The sequence below is a fragment of the Sphaeramia orbicularis genome, chromosome 6 (assembly GCF_902148855.1).
Source record: "Sphaeramia orbicularis chromosome 6, fSphaOr1.1, whole genome shotgun sequence".
Classification (NCBI taxonomy): Eukaryota; Metazoa; Chordata; class Actinopteri; order Kurtiformes; family Apogonidae; genus Sphaeramia; species Sphaeramia orbicularis.
This window is the reverse complement of record NC_043962.1, coordinates 1,867,126-1,880,800: the sequence shown is the minus strand read 5'-3', so window position 1 is coordinate 1,880,800 and position 13,675 is coordinate 1,867,126. Positions and strand designations below refer to the sequence as shown.

General features: G+C 39.0%; 1 protein-coding gene across 2 annotated transcripts in view; it reads right to left on the bottom strand.

Annotated features, from left to right (window-relative positions):
• The window catches only part of csnk2a2b (casein kinase 2, alpha prime polypeptide b), a 34,662-nt gene extending 22,452 nt beyond the window's left edge, over nucleotides 1–12,210 (bottom strand). Inside the window, exons 1-3 of one of the 2 annotated variants that reach the window (XM_030136003.1) lie at nucleotides 11,461–12,210; nucleotides 11,204–11,377; nucleotides 9,695–9,806 (exon numbers count right to left, since the gene is read on the bottom strand). In XM_030136003.1, the coding sequence (XP_029991863.1) occupies nucleotides 9,695–9,806; nucleotides 11,204–11,307 (216 nt within the window). In that variant the 5' untranslated portion in view covers nucleotides 11,308–11,377; nucleotides 11,461–12,210. Of the gene's footprint in view, nucleotides 1–9,694; nucleotides 9,807–11,203 lie in introns of both variants that reach the window. The other variant, XM_030136002.1, reaches the window with a different exon arrangement.
• Nucleotides 12,211–13,675: the final 1,465 nt, after the last annotated feature.

The following is a 13,675-nucleotide window of genomic DNA, read 5'->3' as shown; positions in this document are numbered from 1 at the left end:
TCAGCACAATTTCATCTATATCATCTGTCTATTATTTTTTCACTTTAACCTACTATAAACACACAAAAGGACAAAAAACAAAAAAATATATAAAATCTGATTTGAAAAATGTATATAATTTATTGCATAAATAACACACAGATGCTTGACGAACCTTTTCAAAGACTTTAAAAGTGAATATTGGTTCCAAATATTAGGTATATAAAATTAAAACTGTAATAAATTAAAACTATACTCAAATATTTGACATAAAAGCAGATCTTTACAAAGGCGTTTTCTCTGGAAAAGTGCAGTAATCAAACACGATTATCATGAGAATTACAATTTAAACGGTAATACTGACTGTCTGCAATTTTACTGCCATTTATCGTTATACCGGTAATCGTCACATCCCTACTGGACTTAAAAACAACTGTCTGTGCGCGTCATCACCTCCTTTCATATATTTAAATGCCTGACAGGTAACCCAACACCGGCCTGGACTGTGTGCCACGTTAAAAAGCCCAACACATGAAAACAGCAGCAGCACCGACCGTCAGCCTCCTTCAGTTCTGTTACACATGAACAGCTAAAGTCAAACGGACGCCTCTGTTCAATTTGAGGTCATTTTAAACATCTTAATGGAATCATTGTGGTTCCTGTAATGACCTGCTTGGATAAATCTAATAATCCAGTCCAAGTAACTGAAACACTGAGCCTGTTAACGTGACCATAAAAAGTAATCAGATCATTTTAATAATCAGATCTGACGCGTTTACATGCACTTCAGAAATGTGACAATCGAAAAACAATGGTTCATGTTTCAGCCCACTGTTGGATTTCTTTCAGAGTATGTGATGATAGACTCATACTTCCTGTTATTGTCTTCTGCTCATGTTTGACTGTCACTTCTGTTTTCACACATGTTCAGACATAAAAGAATGAAATGAATCAGATTAACAGGCATACATGCAAGAAGACATCTGAGTATTGGAGAGAAACCCAGGGGATTTCTCATAAGGTCCGGATCCAGTTCAATAATGTCTGTGTTTAAACTCAATAACTGATCTCCATGTTTTAATACATGTATGAACAGGTCTGAGTAAGTACTTTCACATGACACATGGTACAAATGACACTGACGTTCACTTTCATTTGATCTGGTCCATAATCAGATTAATGTTACACTGATATTATACAAATGTTCACTGTTATTCAGAAAACATTCCCACTAGGACATAGGGGGATTCTGATAATATTCCAGATTTATGACGATGTTTTGGACATGTACAGAGTGCATTTGGAATACTGACACACTGATGAAGATCTTCTCTGGCAAACAAAACAAGCGTTAACCGAGCAGATACACACAGGTCAAAAACTGACTGTTTCCAGAACGCATTTGAAGGAGTCAAAGTGGGAGGTTGTGTCCAGATAGTGGAGCATCTTCGAAAAAAATTCTGGTTTTATCAGTTTGCGCGGCTGCATGTAAACACTAACACTAGTGAAATATTGATTTTCATTTACCATAAAAACCCATTATAAAGAGTCTCATCTTTGTAGGAAAAGGGCAAAAACTGAACTATGTTGCATGTGAACATAGGGAGATGGTTCCCAAAGTAGGCCATGTAGCTCAAAGCTGAGGGAGTACAAAATAATTTATTATAAATTCAAAACAACTGTATCAGTGAAAGGTTTGCATACAGATGGGAAGTGTATGCACCAATAAAAACACTTATATTGTGTTAATTATCACTGAGCTGCACTTTGTCATACATGCATATGCACTTTATTTTCCTCAGCTGGTAGTTAATGTCTTTTAAATGGAAAATGCGTTTTACTTATGTATGTGTTTTTAAGTGTCTGTCTGTCTTTTATAAATGTTTACTATTCTTTATCCTATTTCTTATCTTATTGCTGGGACTCAAGTACACATTACATTCTTCATATCCTCCTGACACCCAGTAAGTAAACATTTTCACCATTTTACATTAAATAATTGCCTTAATTGGAAACAGCATGATGCAACAGTTTTTTCAGATACATTTAAAAAAAAAATTTTTTAATATAATGTCCTTTTCAGTGGACATTATGTAATTTTTTTTATTTTAACCCTTTCATGCATAGTGGTCACTCCAGTGGACAGCTATTCTACAGCTGTTCTCTTGTATATTCATGGATTTTGTTGTTTTACTTGCATATCAACGTTTGTGCAACACCCCATACATTACAATTCATACCATTACTGTTCCTGTTCCTGCTAAACCTGATCTGCAGTAACATATTTGAGTCTAAATCAGTTGCTAATTGTTATCAGACTGTAATTTAAATTTCTTTTAAAACAAAAAGTTGTTGTTTGTTTTTTGCATATTATCTGATTGATTAATAACTAGTATTATAGGATGTTAAAATGTGAGGAAGCATCAGATTCACAGCATTAAAAATGATTTTATTTCATAGTTTTCACACAGTATGTCAGTAAGTACATGTTTCTTTGCTTCAAAAATTAAATGCATGGTGTCCAGCTGAGGGGACATTTTTCTAACTCCATGAAAAATAGTTTCATAAAGAAATTTCAGTTGCATTGTTTTTTCATGCCTAAAGAGGAATAAAAACATTCAGGAAAAAAATTCTTTATTTCGGTAATCATAATTCATGCATGAAAGGGTTAAAGTAAAGCTGTGAAACTCTTGTCCACTACAGAGGACAAAAATGCATTGCTGGGTCTCAGGAGGACATGCCACACTGAATAAATGACAACACATAAACCTTGAACCTTATTTTTCCTCACTTTTGGTCAGTACATTACAGTGCCAGTCAGATATCAGATGTTTGTGGATTGTGGTGTTCGATGCTGTGCGGCTGCAAAACAGTATTTTATTTATTCATTCATGTGCAGTTATAAAATTTTTTCAACTCAATTGTACAAGCCTTCATCTGTCCCAAGATTAGTTCTATAAGGTTTACATTTAAATGTGGTCTCACTGGCATTTGAGCCTTTATGTGTAAGGAACATATGGATTTAAGCCAGGGCTGTCAAACATGCGGCCTGGGGGCCAAATGCATCCCTCCAAAGGTTCCAGTCCGACCCCTGGGATGAATTTACAAAGTGTATAAATTCCACAGTCCAGGCAGTGAGACTCATTTTAGTGTTGGTTCCACATCCAGACCAATCTGATCTACAGTCAAATAATAATAGCAGAAGAACCCACAAAAAAGAATGACTGCAGATTTACTACGGGGTTTGATGGAAAAAAATATTAAACTATGTCTATAAATAATGACAACTTCAAATTTTTGTCTTTGTTTTAGTGCAAAAAATAACATTAAATTATGAAAATATTTACCTTTACAAACTATCCTGTAACAATAACATGTGAATAACCTGAACAAATATGAACAACCTGAAATGTCTAAAGAAAATTAAGCACAATTTGAACTATTTTCTGCATTTTCTGTGTTTAGTGTCTTTGTAGATCTGATCCATAATGCACATGGACAAATGAGAAGTTTAGCTATAATCTGGTTAAAATTGCACTTATTTTTCTTAAGAAATTTCAGTTTTTTCAGGTTATCCACATCTTTTTTGTTTGGATAGTTTATAAAAGTAAGTATTTTTATAATTTAGTGTTGTTTTTTTTGCACTAAAATACAGACATAAATGTGCAGTTGTCATTACTTATAGGTTATTCTGTTCTTATTTTACTGGTTCGGTCCACTGCACATCAAATTGGGTTGAATGTGGAACCTGAAAGAACAGTAGTTTGAGAACCCTGATTTAGGCTATTTCTTTTCTTTTTTTTAGTGTCTGTTTTTACTGTATCCTGTGGACCTAGTTTTTGTGTCCTTAATAAAGCTTAAACGAATGAAGGAATGAATAGAAACTCTGATACGATTGTGAATTATGACATCAATCTGTCCTCCGATGGTTTGCCTTTTTATCCGGCTAGCTAGCTCCAGAGCACGGAGAAATGCTTAGCTATGGGTTGCCATGGTAACAACAGGAGTGTCAGTGACTCCGCATCTATGCGGGTGACACACTTTCACAGCTTTGAAGAAGCCTCACCCAAGTCTCCCAGTCGTCGTCCACGGCGCTGTGCCAGTGGCAGCGTGGTGGATTCTGCTCAGCACTTCTGTCACTCTGCATGTGACACTATTGTGACGGGACGTCGCAAGTCACATAAAAACACACTAAAAAAAATAAATAAATCTGATTTTCAGAGGCCAGAACATCCAGACTGAGATCCGTACGGAGAAATCCCCTCGGAGTCACATTTCAAAACCACCAAATGTGGTTTAAACCCCATTTGCCAAATGGGGTTTCATGTGGCTTTCTGCTGTCCAGACTTTGAAAAATCAATCTGGATAACGACAATAAAAATGGATTTGGGCTGATGGTCTGAACGCTCTACATCACAGGTGTCAAACATGAGGCCCGGGGGCCAAAACCGGCCCGCCAAAGGGTCCAATCCAGCCCCTCAGTAGGGCTGTAAGAAAATATCGATTCTGCAATATATCACGATATTTCATTTCACAATACTGTATCGATATTAAAAAGTACTGTAGCGATATTTTTAGGTATTTATTCAAATGCAGATATTGTGGAGGTTCATTTTTGTTTTTCTTTTTTGTTTATATTTTCACTGATTTTCACATCTTTGATTGTTAATATTGTCATTATAATTTTTGCATTTCACAAATTCATCCAAGGGGTAGGACTGTGTATCGGCAAGAATCTGGTGATATGATACAAATCACAATACTAGGATCACGATACGATGTATCACGATATATCATGATACTGTTAAAAAGGCAATTTATTGTTTGTTTCTTTTTTTTTTTTTGAATGATTATTTCCTTGAAGAATGGGCTCTATGCACAGCTCCACTACTTCCTGAACTTCAGGTTTTGTTTCTATTTTATTTATTCTTATTGAACACTCTTCTATTCAATAGTGTTCGTTCCTTTGTTGGGATTGAACTAAAATCCTGTTCTGATGTTAGTTCTGAACTAACAGAATATGAACATTTGAACAGGATCTGAAACTGTAATGTCTGTAAAACAGACTTAAAATTTTAATACAGAAAATTTTGTGATATAACATTAGATCCCGTTCTGAACAAATAAAAATGTGTTGAATATTTGTGCAGATTTCTGGTGGAATTGAATGGACTCTATGCACAGCTCCACTACTTCCTGAACTTCAGCTGGGTCCTTTATTTCCTGTCTTTCATTATCGGACACACTGATTCTTCCAGGTGTGTCTAATTAATCAGTAGTCACAAGAAGTGGCAGACACACTTGGATGAATCAGTGTGACCAATAATGAAAGACAGGAAATAAAAGACCCACATGAAGTTCAGGAAGTAGTGGAGCTGTGCATAGAACCCATTCTTCAAGGAAATAATCATCCAAAAAAAAGAAACAAACAAAAAATTGCCTTTTTAACAGTATCATGATATATCGTGATACATGGTATCGTGATCCTAGTATTGTGGTTTGTATCGTATCACCAGATTCTTGCCAATACGCAGCCCTGCCCTCGGATGAATTTGTGAAATGCAAAAATTATAATGACGATATTAACAGTTAAAGATGTGAAAATCATTTTAGGTCAATTCAATCTGAAGTGGGTCAGACCAGTAAAATACAATCATAACAACCTAGAAATGATGAAATATGCAAATTTTTGTCTTTTTTTTTTAGTGTAAAAAAAGGAGAATTACACAAAAATGTTTGTATTTGCAGACAATCCTTTTACAAAAAATGTGAATAACCTGAACAAATATGAACAATATGAAATTTCTTAAGAGACGTATGTAGAATTTTAACAATACTCTGTCTGTTATTAAATGTTTTGTGTATTTGTAGACCCACTGTGATCTGTACTTTGTAATGCACACGTATAAATGATAAACTGAAGCACAATATTGTTAAAATTGCACTTATTTTTCTTAAGAATTTTCAGGTTGTTCATATTTGTTCGTGTTGTGTTCAAGTACAGTTTGCAGATGTAAACATTTTCATTACGGAATTTTACTTTTTTCACTCAAAAACATAGAGAAAACTTTGGTGTTGACATTATTTATAAGTTCTTAACCTATTATTTATATTATTTTACTGGTCTGGCCCACTTCAGATCGTATTAGGCTGAATGTGGAACTGAACTAAAATGAGTTTGACAGCCCTGCTCTACATGATCAAGAGACAATACAGCCAAGTTAGTTAAACAGAGAAAATATCCCGTTTCTCAGAACAGAAATGAGAAACCAACACACATCATGTGTCTCCAGATGCAATAAAACCATGAATCCAAAGCTCAGTTAAAGTACCACCTGATCACAACGCATCCAGAACGTACAAATAAAGCAACACGTCCATCATTACGACACACAGATCATCATGAATGTGTTTAGAGCTGCAACCGATTAATCAATTAGGTGCTTGAAGCCAATGCAAAAATTCCCAATTCGATTAATCGACTCGAATTGATCGAAGGGAGATATTCTATGTCAGTTTTCCTGAATTGAAGCTTTTTTGTGCGTCACAATAAGCGTCTGTGTGAAACACAACAGTGGAACCAATGTTTAACAGCAGAGAAATGAAGGAAACAAAGCTTTGGTTCAGGAGAACTGTGGTTGAAGGATTTTTTTTGGATCACTTTGAGTCGATTAATTGGTTGCAGCTCTAAATGTGTTAATTCCAAATTAAATATGGATAAAATAACCCTCTGTTTGGTGTTTTCTATTGTTTCATTAGTATCTCAACTGGGAGTAAACATGTGCTTAAATGCTGAAATCATGAAGGTCCTTGGAGTCTAATTCTCAATCCCAGTTCACCCCTTCACCCCTCTGTTCTGCGCGTTCATGTGAAGGGGTAGTGTTGTCCCGATTCTTGATTAGACAAACGGGAAGGGCTAAGGCGGAGGCTGTTTGACCCTTGAAATGGAAATATTCCAGGACCACACTATGAACGGAGGGGTAGCAGAAATCTCCCATAATTCTGTTCAAATCATTGGCAAAATAGAGGTAAACACAGCCAAAAGGTGCGGCAGTGATGAAAGAAACACACAGATGTACACTACCAGTCAAAAGTATGGACTCAGCTGGTTTTTCTGTATTTTCATGACTATTTAAACTGTAGATTCTCACTGAAGGCATCAAAACTATGACTGAACACATATGGAATTATGGAGTTAAAAATAGTGGGACATAACTCCAAGCGTGTTTTACATTTTAGATTCTTCCAAATAGCCACATTTTGCTTTCATCACTGCTTTGCACATTCTTTTCATTCTTGGATGAGCTTCCTGAAGTTGTCACCTGACATGTTTTCCAACAGTCTTGAAGGAGTTCCATTGATGCTAGATGAGCACTTGGTGGTCATCTGAGCTCCATCTCATGTCATTTAAATGAGAAGGTGAGTCCAAATTTTTGACTGGTAGCGTACACATTTTCTTTGTGAACAACTTAATCATTTGATCGACTGTTTCAATGTGTTATAGATCGCATTTCTGTGGTTTGTAGTTGACAGGTGTAAAAAGATGACCAAAGCCCATGGAACAGAGAAGGTTCCAGCTGCTGACGACATGATGAATACTTTAGGAAACAAAGTTGTCGCATCTGTTTTAGGGATGCAACGATTACCAGTATAACGATGAACCGCTGTAAAATTGCCAACGGTTAGTATTACCGTTTAAATTCTAATTCTCATAATAACCGTGTTTGATTACTGCACTTTTCCGGAGAAAACACCTATGTAAAACTTTGTTTTTATGTCAAATATTTGAGTATAGTTTTAATTTATTACAATTTAAATTTTCTATACCTAATATTTGGAACCAATATTCACTTTTAAAGTCTTTGAAAAGGTTCGTTAAGCATCTGTGTGTTATTTATGCAATAAATTATATACATTTTTCAAATTGGATTTTATTTTTTTTTTTGTGTTTTCTGGCCTTTTGCGTTTTTATAGTAGTTAAAGTGAAAAAAATAATAGATGAGATAGATGAAGTTGTGCTGAATAAACAGATCCCAAACATGGGTATAGTAAATATTTGTTTCTATAGTATATAAAGGCCAAATCAAAAGGACTGAAAAATGGACAAAATAGGCTCAGACCACTAAGGGTTAATATTTGAATGTTTCTGCAACAGAAGGGACATTGTGCTAATTATTTTATTTGATTTTTTGTTGTGTTTTTTTCAAAATACAACTTGGTTAAATTATTTCAGTGTGTATTAGTACCTTTTGAACATTTTGAGCACAATTTCAACAATACCGCGATAATAATGATAACCGTGATAATTTTGGTCACAGTAACCATAATATGAAATTTTCATATCATTACATCCCTAATCTGTTTATAGCGGTATCTAGAGCTGCACAATATATTGTTTGAGAATCATTATCGCGATGTACGTGTGTGCAATAGTCACATCACAGGTCCTGCGATGTCGGAGGCAAATGAACTCAGTGTGTTCTCATCTAATTTTAAATGTTTCTGACACACACTGTCCGCAGCCATCCACCAATCACAGCCGTTCTTACTCAGTTTGGAGTGAGTCGCTGGTAACAACATTGAAAAAATGAGCAACGAAGAAGAGAAAATCACCGTAAACAAAGACTTGGTGCCAAAAACCAAAGCAACATCAGTTATCTGGAATTATTTCAGCTACAAGAAGAATTAAACTGAAACGTGTGTTCTGTGTCGACACAAGAGGAAACACGACTAGTTAGTTTGACCATTTACATCAACACCACACAGCTATTATAACCTCCTGAGTATTTTTTGTTTGTTTATTTCGAGCATTTACAGAATACATGCAAATTCAAAATTCCAAAAATCAGTCATCTATACTTGAAAAGGAGTGGGAAGAAGAAAAACTTATTTACTCACACCCCCATTCTCATCATCAAATAACTGAACATAACATTTTAAATCCTCACTCCTGTCCTTTGACTTCAAGCCAGAACAATGAACAAAACAGGCCAAAACCAAATTAGAATGAACTTATTTAAATATGGAGCGGCTGTGGCTCAGTTGGTAGAGCAGGTCATCCTCTGACCAAAGGGTCAGCGGTTCAAATCCTGGCTCTGACTGTCCATATGTCAAAGTGTCCTTGGACAAGACACTGAACCCTAAATTGCTCCCAGCTCACTTTGGGCACCATTAAGGTGTATAAAATGTGCTATTTAAGTTCAGGCCATTTAATTTGACAGTATTTACATTGTAGAACCAAAATGTGTGAAAAATAGAAACAAAGTACATTCCTGGGGGTGTTTCCACAGGTAACACTTAACCCTCAACTTACATTATAATAATTACAAACCAACAATGATAAAAACAAAAAACTACAATACCACAAGTGTTTTTTCATATCGCAATATATACTGCAGGGTTAAAAAAAAAAAAAAAAAAAAAAAAATCGCAATGTCAGTTTTTTCCAATATCATGCAGCCCTAGTGGCATCGATGACGGCTGATGATGTAACAAGTTGCAAAGGGTTGTCCAGTTTCATAGGGGAATGTTTCAAGCCCTAACCCTTGCAGCTCTGGTTCAAGGGGTAGTGTCAAGTGCAAGGGCCAAGGGGGAGGGGTAAGTGGGGGGGGGGCAAGGGGTGAATTGGGATTGGGCCTTAAAAATCTGTTCTAAAACAGAACTCTGCCATGTTCAACAGCTCAGCAGACAGTGGAACTCCCTGGAGCCGGCTTACCTTCAGGATCTTGACCACCACCTTCTCATTGTTGGTGATGTTTATGGCCTCGAACACTTCGCTGTACTTCCCTCTGCCCAGCTTCCGAACCAGCTGATAATCCTCTTGGTTGCTATAGGGACAAAAAGAGAAAGCAGTGCAGAGCGCGTGAGTCAAAGTGTGACAAAACACGAGAAAAATATTTTCAGTGTCAGCGTGCGGTTGAAGTCAGTCTGGGAGCTGTTCTTGCAGAATCCTCCCTGAGACGTATGCTGCGTTCCAGGACGGTCTTTGAACCCATAAGTCAAAACTTCAAACCACGACTCACGAGTTTGTAACGTTCCAGGCAAGTCGCACCAAACTGCCCGAGCACAAGGAATTGTGGGAGTTAGATGTAAACAAACCAGCATGGCAGACCGTATGTTATGTTCATTTACAATCATTTCTATCCCAGAGGTATTTGTTCTTTGCTTATTTGAGGGAAACAGAGGAGGAAAAACGACACATAAGGCAAGAGAAGCTGTTCTACCTTTTATGTTATTGTGGCATGTTTGCTGCAGTGCATTGTGGGTAGTGGGCATGTTGTTGTACATGTGTTATTTTTATGTGCAGGAGTTCAGCAGGGTTGTTGTGTTAGTATTAGTTTTGACTTAATATGTGTATGGCAATGTTTATTGGCCTTTTTGTGTTTATTTTTTGTATTTTTGTAAATTTGTAAAGTTGCACCCTGAGCGAGAGCCATAGGACGAGCAATGGCCATCCTGTTGTGAGTAATTGATTCATCGGACAATTTCCTGATTATCAACTTAAAATCATGATCTCTGCTAATGCTTGACACTGGGCTAACTTCCTGCTGAGCTTCCACTTACCATACATTATGTTCTTTGTGTATTTGGTTTTGTACTTGGTAATAGTTTAGTCTTGCATTCATTGGACTGAAAACTAGCTAACACTAGAGTAGCTGCTGATTATGCAGAACAATTACAGATAAATTATATCAGAGCAATACCTTATTTTAATAAACAATCTGCATAAACACCACATCCACGGGGGCTGCCATTGCTATGTGACGTCAGAACTCAGAAGTGGGAGAACATGGATCTAGTACGAGTTCACAGGTGGAAGTCACAGGTTTGACTGACATTCCAGTGCATTTACACTGGTAGAAGGTTGGAAAAACACGAGTTCTGGGTTGCCTGGAACGCGGCAGTAGCCTGGATGTGGGAAAAGAAGAGCTCTGGTGTTGTGATCTCATGGCAGAGGTTATTTCAGTCGACAGATGGAGTGAATGTGGGGACAGGGATGGAGTAAAGAGGTGTTAGACAGAGCAGAACAGCAGGACGTAGGATGGGAGAGAAGATGAGAGACTGTGCTATCACTGTATCATCACATCCTGGGCTTATCTGTGCAATAATAGACCCCCCATCTGCTCCAGACCACCCCCCCCCCCCTTCTTCCTCCTGTGAGAAAACATGCAAACAGAAACAGAGACCACTGATGCACATGCATGAAACACTCAAACATCCTCACTTCCAGTTGGGGACGTGGGCCTCGTAGTCCCAGTACTCCCGGCTCTTCAGCGTGTTGACATCTGCGTACACACGGGACTTGCTACCGGCCACCGGACCCGGCATGGCGAGACCCGAGCCTCGGGCAGCAGCGGGGCGGGCAGGGGGCTGTGAGTGCCGGGGAGGACGGGCACACCTGGAAGGGGTGGTGGTGGAGGTGAAGGGCGGCTACGGGATTTGTGCTGTGTGCTATTTAAGTGGGTGTGAGGTGGGACGAACCAAGACAGCTGCCCCCCTCCCTCTGCAGAAAAGAAGAGAACCAGAGATCCAGCCGGGTTCGGCCGCAGGAGGTGTCCGCCGAGCAGCGCCTCTGGGTCGGATTGTCAGTAGCAGCAGAGCCGGCGCCGGGCTCCAGCGACGGGGTGGATGTAGACACCGGGGGGACGGGGGAGGTACTGGGGGGCTGAGGTAGACTAGATACGGACCCCACAACAAGGCCACAGAGAAGGAGGAAAAAGGGGCTGATTGAAATAGCACGGGTTAAAAGTCCGGAGCTCCTCCGCACGGGCCCCGAATGCGAACTGTGCGCGAGGGAGCGGAGGGGCTTCCTGCTCCGGCCGATGGACGAGCGGAAGAAGGGGGCGAGCGTTCGTTCGGGGGTCCAGTGTTAGCTATCAATCAACTGTTGATGTGACGGATCGGTAGCGGGGGTCGCCCGGAGGGAGAGAGGGAGAGGGGGGCGGTGGAGTGGCGGAGAGATCGATGTTGTTAGCTAACGTTAGCCCGCGATGCTACCTCTGCGCGTAGATGTCGCACCGACGGGGAGCCCTCGGCGCCGTGCACCACCATCGGCAGAGCCCGCGTCATGTGCGACCGGTCGTGCGGGAAAAGCGGCGCCACGGGAGCCCGGTTTTACCAGACGCCGACGGTAGGGCCCGGGATTCGGGAGGGAGGGAGGGGGGGTGTTCTTCTGCAGCCAGCAGACCTCCCCGGTCGAAAGCGCAGGAAGGGAAGCGGACTGCGATTGAAGAGAGCGAGAGAGTGACCCGGATGTAAAAGCATCAGGCTGCCGGGGTGAACAGAGGACTGCGACGGAGGAGGCCCGGACAGCGCCCCCTGCCGACTGGGAGGTGTAATAACATACACATGGATTAGGACAGAGGTCTCAAAATCATATTAGTTTTGTTTTTTTTTTATTTTAATTTTTTCATATGACTAAATGTGGGGGGAAAAAAAGTTTATATGAGTTACTCACAGCTACTTATACTCTGCATTTATTTATTTATTGAGTGTTGATGTGGTATGACTGTGTTTGTGGAGCGGTGACCGCATTTGGTATTCTGAATGTCCTCTAGGGGATTAATAAAGTCTATCTATCTATCTATCTATCTATCTATCTATCTATCTATCTATCTATCTATCTATCTATCTATCTATCTATCTATCTATCTATCTATCTATCTATCTATCTATCTATCTATCTATCTATCTATCTATCTTGTCCAAAAACAACAAATGGACATAAAACATTCTGCTGTCTTTTTGACAGACTTGGTGTGACACTGGATTCAACATTAACTTGTAAGAATCATGTCAAAAACATTCAAATACGGTGAACTCTGCTGCTAGAATGTATTTGCACTCTATGATCTTCTCACATATTCAGCACTGCATCACAAGTTGATCCCAAACAGGTGTCAACATGATTAAAATTATGAAATAATTTTACCAAAAAATCCTGACATAGAAGTCCTTTCATTCATTCATTTTCTGAACCCACTTTATCCTCACTAGGGTCACTGGGGCCTATCCCAGCTACTTATGCAGGCCCGTAGAAGTAGGGGGGGCTCAGCCCCCCCACTTTTGTGGCATCCAAAGAGGGATTCTGAATTTTTAGCAGTAAATTAAAATGGTCTATTTAATATACATTACACCAGGTAATGAGCTGTCTCTTACCCCCTTACCACGATAAATGACGAGAAACATTCTAGAGTAATCACCTTTATTTTGTATGGAGCAAAACAGTCATTGTTCTGAAATACTACTTCATCACTGAATCGCTGAAGTTGAGCCAATAGTTAGCAGCAGTTTACAGACTAATACAATAATCTGAAGTATCTAAGACATTTGAAATGTAAAGTGTTGAACCTTGGATTTGTATAAATATTTATAAATGTTTGTATATTACATAGTGAAGGTAAATATTGTATCAGTGTATATGAGTGCTGAATTGATTTACTGAATTTGTTTATTATGCATTTATGAATGGAATGGTGAAAGTCTTGTGCAGACATAAGTAGTGAAATCATGCTGAGTGTAGCGAGGCAAAAAAAATTGGGGGGGCAGCCCCCCCACTCAAAAAAATCACTTCTATGGGCCTGCTATGGGTGAAGGTGGGGTTCACCCTGGACATGTCTCCAGTTCATCTCGGGGCTGAACATGTAGAGACAATCACTGTCACATTCACACCTATTATCAGTGCATGTGTTTGGAT